The sequence below is a fragment of the Symphalangus syndactylus genome, chromosome 11, assembly GCF_028878055.3.
Source record: "Symphalangus syndactylus isolate Jambi chromosome 11, NHGRI_mSymSyn1-v2.1_pri, whole genome shotgun sequence".
NCBI lineage: Eukaryota > Metazoa > Chordata > Mammalia > Primates > Hylobatidae > Symphalangus > Symphalangus syndactylus.
The window spans coordinates 69188272-69202975 of record NC_072433.2 but is presented as its reverse complement, the minus strand read 5'-3'; the positions used below and the strand labels follow the sequence as shown (position 1 = coordinate 69202975).

At 36.1% G+C, this 14704-nt stretch overlaps 1 protein-coding gene across 28 annotated transcripts in view; it reads left to right on the top strand.

Annotated features, from left to right (window-relative positions):
- SSBP2 (single stranded DNA binding protein 2) overlaps window positions 1-14704 on the top strand; it is a 325064-nt gene that overhangs the window by 101670 nt on the left and 208690 nt on the right. For 26 of the 28 annotated variants that reach the window (XM_055298747.2, XM_063612197.1, XM_055298741.2 and 23 more), the window contains exon 3: window positions 11663-11724. The exons of the other annotated variants lie outside the window; for them this stretch is intronic. In XM_055298747.2, coding sequence (XP_055154722.1) covers window positions 11663-11724 — 62 coding nt within the window. The remainder of the gene's footprint in view (window positions 1-11662; window positions 11725-14704) is intronic. 28 annotated transcript variants of the gene reach the window in all.

Genomic DNA, 14704 nt, shown 5'->3' with positions numbered 1-14704 from the left:
GCATAGCAGGTTATATTCTTTCTGTTTTACTGATGAGGACAACAAGGCTCAGAGTGTTTATATAAGTGGCTCATGGTCACAGAGCTTAGTGAGTTATGGAACTAGAATTCAGACTTAGGTCTATGTTAATCCCAATGCTTTTGGTTTTTCCTCTATATCTGTGCTGTCCAATATGGTAAACACTAGCCATATATAGATTTTTGAGCACTTGAAATATGATCCAGTTAAGAAGTGCTATATGTGTGAAGTACAGTATTTTCAAGACTGTGAACAAAAGAATATAAATTATTAATAATGTTAAAATTTTGGTCATACATTGAAGTGATAATATTTTGCCTATATTAGGTAAAATAAAATATATTACTTAAATTAATTTTACCTTTTCTTTTTAAATGTGCCTACTAAAAGTTTTAAATTAGATAACACATTATATGCCTGTATCAAAATACCTTAGATACCCCATAAATATATATACTACTATGTACCCATAAAAATTAAAAATTAAAAAATTTTAAATTATACATGTGGCTCTTATTTGTGGCCCATGTTTCTATTTCTGTTGGACAGTGCTGCTTGAAATCATATTATCTCTGGTGATCTCACCAGTTTGGTCCCCAGCACATCAAGAGCACAACAGATAACTCATTGCCAATAGTTCCCTGCCTGAGGTATAGCCTTCTTGAGATTTAGCTGCTCCTCAAAGTAAACAAACGCACACAACCCCCACTCTTATTTCTAATTAACTAGTATATGTGAACTGGTAGGGCTTATTTGCAGATAAGGAATTTTAGAGGTTTGGCCAGAACATGTAAGAACTCAGTTGTTTTACTATAGAAGGAATGTATGCAGCATAATAAAAATTTGATTTCAAAAGTTTATTCAAATCAAAACAAAAATTTGGTGTATCTATGTTTCATGAAATCATTAATTAGAAGACTTACGGCAATGACCTTTCTAAGTTGCATTCACTGATATTATAGAAGAAGTGATTGAGATTGCAAAAAGGATGTCTTTTTGTATTCTTAACCACGGTCAACTTACAGTGTCTTAAAAGAATCTATAGTGGACTCTGGAAATTTAAAATTTTTGTTTTAATGCAGTAGAAACTTAATGAAAAGATTTAATGATCTTCTTCCTTGTATCAAGGACCATTTTGAATTGGCTCCATTCACTTAATCCTCGAGGGTTCCCAAAACTATATTTTCTTACCAACATTGTAAGATATTAGATACAGTGATTATTAAACCTCATCAAAAAAGAAAAATGTTGCTAACTTATTGAAGGAAATTCAAGTATTTGGATTCAAATGGATTATGTGGATTAAGCAAATAACTAGATACTAGACTTCTAGGATTTGAGCTCAGTGGAAAATGTATATACAGAATTTCTAGGACTGTTTGGTAGAAATGAAATTAGAATTTCAGAAGAGATTCACACATATTGACAAGTATTTGTAATTATTTCATTTCTCTGGCTGCATTTTGAATACAAAAACTGAGGATTTCTCTTAATTATTAGTCTACCTCACTTTCACAAGAGGCATCAAACTGAAAACAAACTATTATCACCAAGAATACGCATTATTTCTGGACTTTGGAGATGAGTGTATGTGATTTTCAGAACTATTCTTCACTGTCTAGGCTACCAAATTCTGAATGGTACTGTAAAAATGCATTATCAATACCTAAATAACCAATGTAGGGGAATGGCTAAATTAATTGAGCTGTAAGTTTTTAATAATGTAAAATAATAAATTAGATCTATTTGGACTTACGTAGATAGACTTCCAAAACATTGTCTAGTAAGAGAAGAAAGCCAAAGTATGCCATGTATCTGGAAACCCTAGTACATAAAGTAATACTATATTTTTGTGGGTACATATTTATGAATGTAAAGTATAGTAAAAGTTCTGAAAGAATATACGTGCCAGACTAGTTGTTTTGGGAGCGGGGACATTAAAGGGTTCAAAGGGATTTTATCCTTAGTCACAGAATTCTTTTAAACAAGGAATACATATATTATTTGTACAGTTATTTAAAAATAAAACTAAAGAAGAGAAAATACATTCTCGTAAATTATCTGAACTTAAAAGATGGAAGCCTGGAGATAGATTTATGATAAGCCATTGCTGAGTACATCCTAGAGTTCTTGATAATTTCAGTTGGTTAAATTACAATAGTTCGCTATTTCCTCTCTCACATTTTACGTTCTACAGTATCTAGCTGCTTGGGTTTTCCTGTATACCATGGGGCTTCTGTCATCTGGGCTTTACTCAATGGCATATTCCCTCTGCCTAAACTCTCCTCCCCTCTCCACCTTAAAAGTAGCTTTTCCTAGAACGGTTTTCCCAGGGTTTCACCTAAGGTGATAGTACAATCTACAGGGACCTGCACATGAAGACCTTTGCATACGTGCCAGGAAGTTGGACTTTATCTTTGACAAAAGGGAGCCTTTGAAGGTTTTAAAGTAAAAAAAAAAAAAAAAAAATGACATCATCAGGTTTGTACTCTGGTGTCTTGGTACCCTTTTGCCCTAACCATGGATGGTTAAAAAAAAAAAAAAAAGGAGAATGTAATATTTTAGAATGTAATAGTTTAGAGAATGTAATAATTTATGTTGAGGGTTGCTTTCTCTCTGAGTTTCTCTTCGATCAGGCGGAAAATTTAAGGCCGCTTATTGTAGAATGACTTCTTAACTAGTCGGAGTAGTAAAAAAACAATCTTACCTAAATCCTCCCTAGTCTACCCCCAGGTTTTTACCTAAATCAAAATAGTTCCATAGGAATGTAAAATAGGGAGACCTACTTATTTGAGTTGGTTATTACAATAAAAAGGAAATGATTGAAATGGCACCAATTGTTATCAATTATTATAACGTTATCCAATGTTCTCACCCTGGTTCAAGGCAAAGTAGACTACTTCTTCCAAATTTGACACTCTCCCTCTGGATGGATGAGGCTAAGAATGACCATGATGTCAGTGAGCTCTTCTGAATCAGGTTTTACTGTGCTGGGTCACTTCTTTCATTAGTATGGGCTTGTTCTTTTGGGTGAAGTTGCGAGAAGGCCAACTGGAACTCCAGGCATTAGCTGAACAAGCAAGATGTGTATCTCAGCTGCCCAATCTTGATTTTCTAAAAATGCCCTTGTTCTGGGCTATCAGAAATTGGACTGCTCTTGATGGCTTTTGTTATCAGTCAGAAGAGTGGGGCACATTATTATTAACCCAGTCATTTTTTCTTAATTAAAAGAAAAAATGGACTAACAATAGAAATAAAAACATTTCTCTAACTAGGTTGTGCCAACTAGCTCAGTGTTACCTCTGATTCATGATAGATTTTAAACCACTACCTGAATCCAAAATGTAGTTTATGTGACTTTTCATTTTTTTTACTCCCAAGGGGAAAAAATGGAATATTATTTATAAATATTCTCAATACAAAGCTCTTCCTCTGCTCTATCTTTATTCTTCAACATTTAATAATTACAAACAGAATGCTAAGGAATCTTCTTTCCAATACTACATTAACTTTTGTTACTTTAGATTCATTAGAAACTATCCTTTTTCTGGTTATATCATTTCGTTATACAAAGATAATGGCTGCTTTTCCTTGAAGTTTTGCATGGTATTCATGTCTCAGAATGAAGCTCAATACCCTTAACAAACGAAATTAAGAATTAGAGTTTTATAAAGATTCTAGATTTTTTCCCTTTCTTAAAATTTTTGCATTATTACTAGCCCTTCTTTGTCGTAAGTTAGCCAACAAGTTAGCCTGAAATAGAAGTTTAAAAACATCTAAGGGATTCCTTCTTCAGATTTTATTAGGATTGCTAAATTATCGAGCATCATAGACTCCAAAACTCTGTTCTGTTTGTCTTTTACCTATATGAAGAGAGAAAATATTAATTAGTATTTCTTAACCAGTCTCCTGAACTTTAATTTTGAGGCAATATAGTACAGGAGGTAAAAGCAATTGCTTTGGGCCAGACATCCTGGGTTTAAATTATGTTCTACATCTTATTTACTTTCTCAGTTTCCTAGTTATAAGATGATGATAATTGTAACAATACTTTAGTTATTCTGTGGTTTAAATGGGTTAGTATATGTACATTGCTTATAATAGTGCCTGGCGTATAGTAAGTGTTCAAAAGTGTCATTTTAAAAAATGTTGGCCAACTTTTTTTCTATCTTGTATAGTTTCTTATTTAAAAAAAAAAGAGGCATAAATATATGCCTGATGTGTACATGTGTGTTCCAAGTGTCTGTCACTTGGATGGCCCATAATCCTACTTTTGGTGTTACCCTTTCTATAAAAATGGCTTCAGCTCTAATCCCTAGTATTGTAGATTGTCGCAAGTCTTCTCCAGTATCTGTGAGCCTTTATTGGGTGCTTAGGGTTCTTGTACTGTAGGTTCCTGCTCCTGTTGAGTGATTATAGCCCCATTCTGGTTCTCCCTCTTATGGTCTATCCCTTTTTTATGCCTGAAGTTTTCTATTTTTCTCATGATTTCAGAGGTCCACTAACTCATTGCTCTTTTGTATGAAAGATTCTCACTTAAGGTTGAGGGATAGCCAAAAATATTAGGCATTGTACAGTACAGGCACCAACATTAACTTGAATACTAGACATAAGTTACCTTAAATTCTGTGGTCTCCTTGCTACAGGGAATTTTTCACTAGCTGTTTTCCTCAGCATGCCTTTGCCTTCTATCTTGTTGACTTCTCATAACCTCTCTCATTTTTCCTTTTCTGAATCCTTCCAGACCCCTGAGCTTCTTCCCAAGAGACCATGAGCAACTTCCTAAATTCTTGTTACATAGAAAGTCAAAGTATTTGTTTTCCTCTCTGCATTATTCCTTTTGCACCATTCCTAGTGGCCTCTGTCTTTCTGTGTCAAAAAAATAAAAACAGAAATAGAAAGGATCCATTAAGGAATTTTCCCAATAAGAGGTAGTCCTCTTTAGGAAGACTTCTTTCGTTCTTATAAAAGAAAACAGCACTGTTCAGTAAAACTTTCTGTGATTATGGAAATGGTCTCTAATCTTTGCTGTCAAATAAGGTAGCCACTAATTATATGTGACTATTATGAGTTTTAAATATGGCTAGTGCAACTGAGGAACATTCAGTTAACTTAATTTTAAACTGAAATAGCCACGTGTGACTACCGGGTATCATGTTGAACAGCACAGTTTTAGATTATTGGCTTCAAAGTATAGTCAGCTTTTTCTTCCTGTTAAACATCTATTGCCTTTAATTTTTTGAATTAAAATGTAAAAATTTGGGCCAGGCACGGTGGCTTATGCAATGTAATCCCAGCACTTTGGGAGGCTGAGGCAGGCAGATTGCATGAGGTCAGAAGTTTGAGACCAGCTTGACCAACATGGTGAAATCCCATCTCTACTAAAAATACGAAAATTAGCCAAGCATGGTGGTGGGCTCCTGTAATCCCAGCTACTCAGGAGGCTGAGGCAGGAGAATCACTTGAGCCCAGGCAGTGGAGGTTGCAGTGAGCCCAGATGGTGCCACTGTACTCCAGCCTGGGTGACAGAGCGAGACTCTGTCTCAAAAAAAAAAAAAAAAAAAAAAAAAAAAAAGAAAAATGTTTACTTCGATTTCAACTTTTTTTTAGTGTATAGATATACTCATGCTTCTATATATGAGAGATTTTAGAAAATTGGTGGGAACAGTAGGTTATATCTAAATTAGAAGTCTCAGGAATTTATTCTAGAAACAAACTTACACATAGGTATGCAGGTTATTTTCTTAACACAGGAATTGGTTTTATTGTTTTTTGGTATTAAAAGTTATTCTTTGGATATTGGTTTAAATTAAAAATTATGAAAGGATTTATGGGTACTATGAAAAGTTTGGAGCCCATCACCTTCAAACCTGCTGCTGCATTGTTGGAGATGATGTGGAAGTGGGTCTGGATCTGCTAAAGAGGTCCCACATTGACAAGACTAGAACCCCCAAAAAGGTACTGCCAGCATCCAGAATTGTGCTATCCCGGCTTCACTTTTGGAGCCAGAGGCAGGAAGCTTCTCTTTTTCCTGTTTTTTGATTTCCTGCTAGTGTCTCCTGATGGCAGAACTTAACAGGAAGCCAAATGGCAAGGAGGCTAGGAAATGTGATTTTCAGAATCCCAGCCCCAAGTATAGAATGGAGTATAGAAGGGTGGGTGTAGGGCTGAGAGATAATAGGTAAATGACCAGTATACCTTGCCAGAAGCAAATAAGAATGAAAAATTAAGCAAATGTGTGTGTGTATACCTGTATACATTTGTGTATGTATATCATTTTTTCTTTTTTGTACAAATGTTAGCTTATACACCATTCTGTGCTTTTTGTTTCACTTGTTAGATTTTGGAAATTGTGTTATATTGGTTCATGAATGTCATAATTCTCTTTTTATGGTTGTAGCATATTTCATTCTATGAAATGTGCCACGATATAGTTCACCAGCCCTGTACCGATGGACATTTAGGTGTTTCCAGTCTCTTTCAATTAAAACAATGCTTCAATGCAAATTGTTATATATGTGTAAAATTTTTCCCACGTGACCATCAGATAGTATATATTTTATAATTAAACCACAAGACATGTCCTTTTCCTATTGATATTCCTTTTGTTCATGATTCAATGTTTGGTTTTACATTTAGGAAGAAATGCTGAAAATGTTAGATCATATGATAAGACAAGGCCATGAAATGCAGAATATGGCATTAGGAATGGGCCTTGAGATTTACATGAAAGTTACAGGAGAATACAGCCCCTGGCTGGTCAAATGACAGAAGGAAGCGAGGTAGACAATTAAGCAGCAAAAAGCCTTAGGACTGGGCAAATACACAATGATGCTGGGATAACGGAAAAAGAAACAGAATAAAGAGAAAATGTTATTGGCAAAGATGCCACCCAAAGACCTAAATAGGCCTGAAGCCCATGAAACTCAATACAACAGAAAATACCTCTTCAGAAACAGAAAATTTGTTTTTAACATGACTGCTGACATTTAGGAATATTTGCTGGCCATTCCTCAACACCACCCATCATTAATTCATATTTGCTAAAAAACAAAATTAAACTATATAGAATATAATTTAAAATGAAAATCCTCCTTTTCCATATTCCAGATAATAGTTGTAGGCTTGATGTGATTTTTAAAAATGCACACACACCTACAAGCACACATATGTATGTATGCATCCTTTTTTTTTTCCAAGCAGAAAGGTTTTATGCTATACATAATGTTCTCCAACCTTCCAAATTTCCATCTTGAAAAACCAGTAGAGCATGATTCTCTTTCCAGGTAGCTGTATTTCATTCTTTTTAATGATAGCACACTATTCTGTGCTAATATTCATTTTTTTTCTAACAATGCTACAGTGAATGTGGTTTAGTTTTCTACAGGTCAGGATTCTATTTTGGCTCTTCTTGAGCACCATTTTATGCTTTCTTTAAACAAGTAGTATCTAGAATAATGATCCATTTGGACTTAGCAATATTCACTGTGTAAACACAGACCATCTCTTCTGTGGACATACCTAAAACATAGCTTTAAGTGTGGTTCATTCAATAACTATAAAAGGGTGGATTTTATGTTAACTTCAGTATGATGGACCAAAGTTTTACCTGCTTCTGGCACAGACTTGTAATTTAAGGAGAGAAGGATGAATACTATGTAGTAAAAAATATTGTGAGCATAAAATGATGATATATGTGATGCTTTTTTAGTTTGAGGAATAATAAGATGTAAAACTGTTTAAAATACAAATGTATTACCTCAGGCTTCTTTTCATAAAAGACCATATCAAATATAAGCCATATAGGTAGTTGCCTTTAGTCCTTTATCTCCCGAGATAGCTGGAGATGGACTGTGGAAGTTGTGGAAGTGCATGAGGGGAGGCTGCTTAGTAAGGATGAGGGGCAGTGGGTCTCATAGACTGTGAGTCTAATCCTACCTCCCGCACACCCTGGCATTGAAACCTAGTCATGCCATTTTCACTCCTCCATAAGGCATGTCACATTGTTCTTTTAACTGAGTATAGTAAAATCTATTTATTTCACAGTCATATTATGTAAAGTCAAGATGAACTGAGATGAAACATAAGGACAGTACTTTGAAAAATTTGCTGGTCATATGATTAGGATGGTTCTAGTGATTAGGAATATTAGTGTGTCTGAGTACGTTGGTGAAGGTTTATTCTTATGTTCTTTCAAGAAGATACCAACTGGTGAAAAAGTGGTAAGAGAAAAGTTTGAGAGAAGGATGAGACATAGGTTTTTGACTAAATTATAATTTTAGCAGGACATCAGAGTTTTGTTTCTCATAAATCTCATTAAATATTGTTTCTTATTTTTTATGAACCAAGATAATATAAAATGTTGATGAACTGAAATTATCAGATAAAAGATGGCATAGATACACAAATTATTTGTATTATCACTTAGGATAATTAAAATTAGGATCTAGCCTACATTTATATGATGTGTTCTGGTTTATTTTTCATATGCAGTTTTTCTAACTTCAAGTTCATTAATTCCTGGAATTTTTCCTTTTAGCACTTCAAAATGGCTATTACATTATTATTATTATCATTATGGTTATTTTTGACACAGAGTCTCACTCTGTCACCCAGGCTGGAGTGCCGTGGTGCTATCTCGGCTCACTGCAATCTCTGCCTCCTGGGTTCAAGTGATTCTTCTGCCTCCACCTCCTGAGTAGCTGGGACTATAGGCGCACACCACCATGCCTGGCTAATTTTTGTATTTTTAGTAGAGATGGGGTTTCACCTTCTTTTGGCTCGAACTCCTGACCTCAAGTGATCCACCCGCCTTGGCCTCCCAGAGTGCTGGGATTACAGGCGTGAGCCACCACACCTGGCCCCATTTCTAATCTTCAAAAAATTTCTCTTTATTTTTTGAGAACAAATTACTTGTTTTACTTCAAGGTTCCCATTTATTTATACTTATGTACTTAAGAACTCTGAAAATGCAACCAATTTCAGTGATTTTAATGGCACTTAAGTTTTTTCGTCTTTTTATTAAGGAGGATTTTTGGTTGTTTCTACATTTAGGACCACCTTCTGAGTTCCTGTTTTAAAACTTTTAAAAAGTCCTTTTGGGATAAGAATTCCTAACTTCTTACATAGTAGATGATGGAAAGAATTCCTTGAATTTTTTTGAAATCTGTAATTACAGTTGTTCACTTCTTAGTAGTATTAAGGGCCTCTGGGCATATTTTACTGATTGGGGTATTGTTACATAATTTTTGTTATTTAAGCTAAAAAAACTAAGGCATGTACTTATGCATAGAGTTTTTTTTTTTTGAGATCTTTCTGGATCTCCTTATTTAAAGTTGTAATTCAACTTCACTGTTTTCCTGCTCTTTCTATCCCCCTTCTCTGCTTAGTTTTCCTTCACTGCATTTGTCACCTTCTCATATAAACACAATTTACTTTTTTGTTTGTTTCTTTGTTTGGGTCTGTCTTCCTTACTAAGGTGTAATCTCCCTAAAGGAAGGGATTTCTGTCTTTTGTGTTTACTGCTATCCAGTCCTTAGAAAAGGCACTGTATGAATATTTATCCAGACATCCATGCAAAAGTATTTAGTCAGAACTTTTACTTTTTTAGAGATATTGACCTTGTTTTAAATTTTTATTATAGTAAACTCTAACTTAGCTGAAATGTAAACAATTAGAAAGTTAATATCAGCATCTTTTAAAAACTCTTTTTTTATGAGAGACATATGTCTTCTTCTGCCCACACCCTCAAATCACGAATTTATTTAAAAACTCAACCCTTAAGGTATAATTTGAAGTCAAAATATTAAGCCTAATCTCTTGCAAGTTTCTGGGTGAGTGGTGATAATTGATGTTCATGTTGACAGTAATAACATGGTTTTGATGTGCCTTAAGATCCTGAAATACCTTCTGATTCAATAAAAGAAACAGAAAGAAAGAAAAAAACCTCAAAAATTGAGTTATCTTTAGAATGACATTTTAGTGGTGATCTGAATTTGGTATACATGATAACTCAGTGTAACAGGACACTAATTCTGAAATGATTTTAAATAGAAGCTTAATTTTCTGTTTAAATGATTCATTTTTATTTTTTCCATTTATGCTAGGAGCATAGACCATTGTTCCTTAGTTCCAACTCTGATTGTTCCTTTTTCCTAGTTACATGTATGGTTTCCAGCAAGATGAAAACTATTCTGATTAGTAAGTTAAAATTGTTTGGCACAACCCTAAATACTTTGAATATTTTTATATAGAATATCACTGGAATTTTGTGGGTGCTGGTGACAATGATGTAATAAAGTTTTTACAGGGATACCCTCCTAGGTAAAAGAAAAAAAAATAATAGCACCTAACAGTTACCAGGCACTTACTGCGTGTCAGTTACTCCTTTTTTTTCCCCCGAGACGGAGTCTTGCTCTGTCAGGCTGGAGTGCAGTGGTGCAATCTCGGCTCACTGCAACCTCTGCCTCCCGGGTTCAAGCGATTCTTCTGCCTCAGCCTCCAGAGTAGCTGGGTCACTGAGCCCGGCCTGTCAATTACTCTTTTAAGTGATTTTCATGTACTAACCAGTTTTTTCCTCACAACCTTGTGATATAGGTGACTATTATTAACCACATTTTATAGATGAGGAAACTGAGGCACAGAAGATTTAAGTAACTTTCGCAACTTCACACAGCTAGTATGTAGGAAAGTTAAAGTTTATGCCCATATCCCATTCTGCTTAAAATGAAGATATTTTTAATATTTTTACCTTATGAAAGGGTATTTGAAGTGATGTATCAGTGAGAATACAACCACACCAATTAAAAGCACACTGAGTGTTTCAACAGAGAATGTAATATGTGGAAATAGCTAAACAGATTTTAAAGAAAGCAACAACAGCACACAGAAGTTACATAAAATCAGTAATTGCAGTGAACAATCACTAAGGCTGAGGCATCAAAAGGAAGAGCTTGTGGTTATCAAAAAAATTGGAGGAGAAATCTCAGGGAGCTGAATCTTAGACGTCTAAGGAGAGGGAGTGTGGGACTGCTTTTACTTGAAGAGCTCAAATTTACCTTTAACCTCTGAAGAGAGATATTGCCCAGCTGTGCTGATAACTTCTGAGTGGCACAAAGAGACGGGTTCTAGTTGTGTGGGATAAAGCTAGAATGGAACCAGCTATTGTCACAGCTATTATCACTGGATGAACTGCTGCTGGGGTCACCCTCACAGGAATAGTAAGCTAACAGGAAACAAATCCATTTCCCCTCTTCTTACTTCCAGTCTCCCTCTAGAGCATCTCTTAGTTTATGGGACCTAACAGGAAGCCATTTAATGAAGGACAAATGTAGTGTATGGATCTCCAGTCTCAGCATCTGAAAGACCACAGAAAGATGGATTTGAAACTGAAAGACTAGAGCTTTATAACTGGCACAGTATATGAAGCAAATTCAGGAAAATAATGGTGACATCTCTCTGAGACTAATCCAGTCAACAAATCACTATGTAAAATGAGTACTTGCAAAACTTGGGTAAATAATAATATGAAAATGATGAAAAATTCAAATATTACCATAGTATTTTAAATGGGGATATTATTACTTTGTAATATGTGTGGAAAAAAGTATTAATAGGAAAGTAATATCTCTTTTATTCATTTTAGATAAGATGGGAAAAAAACATCACATTGGGGGAACCACCAGGATTCTTACATTCTTGGTGGTGGTAAGTATCCTTTATTCCATTTTTACTGGCTTGATGATGCATTTCAATAGGCCTTTACTATACCTGTTTATGATTTCATGCTTCCTTTTTATTTTTTCATTTTCTAAAATTTTCTGGAAGGTAGCACTTTTTTAAAGACCCTTAAAAACCAGCACTAGTGTAATTTAACTTAAATATACTACTATTGAGTTCAACTGGAATTGGAACCAGTGTGTGGAATCTCCAACTGTAAGTACAATTCTGTAACGGCTTGGGATGCCATAACAAAATACCATAGAATAGGTGGCTTCAACAGCAGAATTTTACTTTTCACAATTCTAGAGGCTAGAAGTACAAGATAAGTACCAGCATGATCAGTTTCTGTTGAGGGCTGTCTTCCTGACTTGTAGACAGTCACCTTTTCACTGTGTCCTTACATATTGGGGAGAGCAAGCTGTTTGTGTCTTTGCTTATAAGGGAACTAGTCCCATCATGATGGTCCCACTTTCATGATCTCATCTAAACCTAAGGATTTCCCGAAGACCCCATCTCCAAATACCATCACATTGGTAATGCCCACCCCCTCAAATCAGGAATTTATTTAAAAACTCAACGCTGCATTTCAATATATGAGTTTGGGAGAGGGCAGGGCTTGGTAGCCTTGACTCTCTGATTGTCAAACTAGTTATAAGATTGCTTTTGGGCCACGCTCACGCCTGTATTCCCAGCACTTTGGGAGGCCGAGGCGGGTGGATCACGAGGTCAAGATCGAGACCATCCTGGCTAACACAGTGAAACCCCGTCTTTACTAAAAAATAGAAAAAATTAGCTGGGCGTGGTAGCGGGCGCCTGTAGTCCCAGCTACCCGGGAGGCTGAGGCAGGAGAATGGTGTGAACCCGGGAGGCGGAGCTTGCAGTGAACCGAGATCAAGCCACTGCACTCCAGCCTGGGCCGCAGAGCGAGACTCCATCTCAAAAAAAAAAAAAAAAAGTTTGCTTTCTACAAAGTGGGCTATCAAGTTATCAATGTTAGAGTGCTATATAGGTAATTATAAGCGTTGGCATGCCATTATAGCTTCTTCAAACCCTCACTTTTCCTCTTTGGGGGATTGGGAATGGGAGATAATAATCTGATTGGCATCTTTTATGTAATAGGTCAATCTTGTTCCAAAATAACAGCTACCCATCAAACTCAAAACTCCCAAGAACAAGAGGGGAATAAGTTACAAATAAGCAGTTAGTGAAATATAAGTTTATCTTCATTTTCTTGCGCTGGAAAAGCGTATTCATGAGAAATAGTGTGGGCCAGATACTATGCTTGATACTATGGACACACCAGTGAATAAAACACACACACATCCCTACCCTCTTGTTGATAACAGTCTATAGGGAAAACAGATAATGAAGTAAGCAGTGAGAAAGAAGTATTTGAAGGGGATATGCAGAGTGCCATATAGGCACGTGCCAAATACATCTCACCTGGAAGAGCTGATGTCTAAGCCAAGGCATTAAGTAGATATAAGAGTTGGCCAGAAAGGCATGGAGAGATAGAGAAGGGGATGTTTTGGATCAACTATACCATGTGCAAAGACTTAGAGGTGAAAGGCAGAGAGAGAATAGCACATGGGAAGAAAAGAAAGAAATTCATTATGTTGGAAATTGAGGTGACAGGGTGATTAGGGATGAGGCTGAATTTGTAAACTGTGAATTGGAATTTAAATATAAAGAGAATACAATGCAGTTAAGTTTTTAAGCAGGAGAGTAATACTGTTTATTTACGTCTTGTCAAAGAAAAGAGTAAAACTCTGTAAAAAATTTGAAAAGATTTATTCTGAGCCAAATATAAATGACCGTGGCCCTTGACACAGCCCCCGGGAGGTCCTGAGAATATGTTCCCAAGGTGGTCGGGGTGCAGCTTGATTTTGTACATCTTAAGGAGACACAAGACTTCAATCAAATACATTTAAGAAATATATTGGTTCAGTCTAGAAAGACAAGACTACTCAAAGCGGGGGCTTCCAGGTTATAGTAGATTTAAAAATTTTCTGATTGGCAATTGGTTGAGTTTATCTAAAGACCTGGGATCAATGGAAAAGAACTGTCTGGATTAAGATAAGCAATTATGGAAAGCAAATTTCTTATTATGCAGATGAAGCCTGTAGCAGGCTTCAGAGAGAATAGATTGTAAATGCTTCTTATCAGATTTAAGGTCTATGTTGATGTTAACACTAGAGAATATAATGAGGCAAGTCCCACTCCCGCTTCCTGTCATGGCCTGAACCAGTCTTTCTGGTTAAATTTTAAGAGTGCCCTGGCCAAGGAGGAAGTCCATTCAGATGGTTGGGGGACCTTACAATTTTATTTTAGGTTTACAATCTTAGCCATATCACTCTAGTTCTATAGAATAGATAATGGATGGAACACGAATAACTCCAGAAATAGAGGAGCACTTAGAAGGCTCTTGCAGTAAGGAGTAGAGAATGGTTACTTGAACTAGTGTATAATCATTGCGGAGGAAGAGAAGTAGAAGGATTTGAGGGATATAAGCTTGAAATAGAAATGGTAGGATTTGGTGAAGAGTTTAGCTGTTTAGGTGTGCTGAAACTGGAATACATGCCATCCAAGTGGAGATGTTGAGCAGGCAGCTGGTTACATGGGTCTGATGTTTAAAGGAGAGGGAGATGAAGCTGGGTGCAGTGGTGCATGTCTATAGTAACAACTACGCAAGAGGCTGAGGTGGGAGGATCACTTGAACCCAGGTGTTTGAATCCAGCCTGAGAAACATAGCGATACCTCATCTCTAAAAAAAGAAAAAGAGAGAGAGAGAGAGATGGTTGAATGGTATTACCCATGAGTGGGGAGGGAAATGAGCCTTGTACAGAAACCTTGCAATATTAACATCCAAGGAATGAGGAGGAAGAAGAGGCTGTAAAGGAGAAAGAAGGTGGCCAGGCATGGTGGCTCATGCCTGTAATCCCAGCACTTTGGGAGGCTGAGGCGG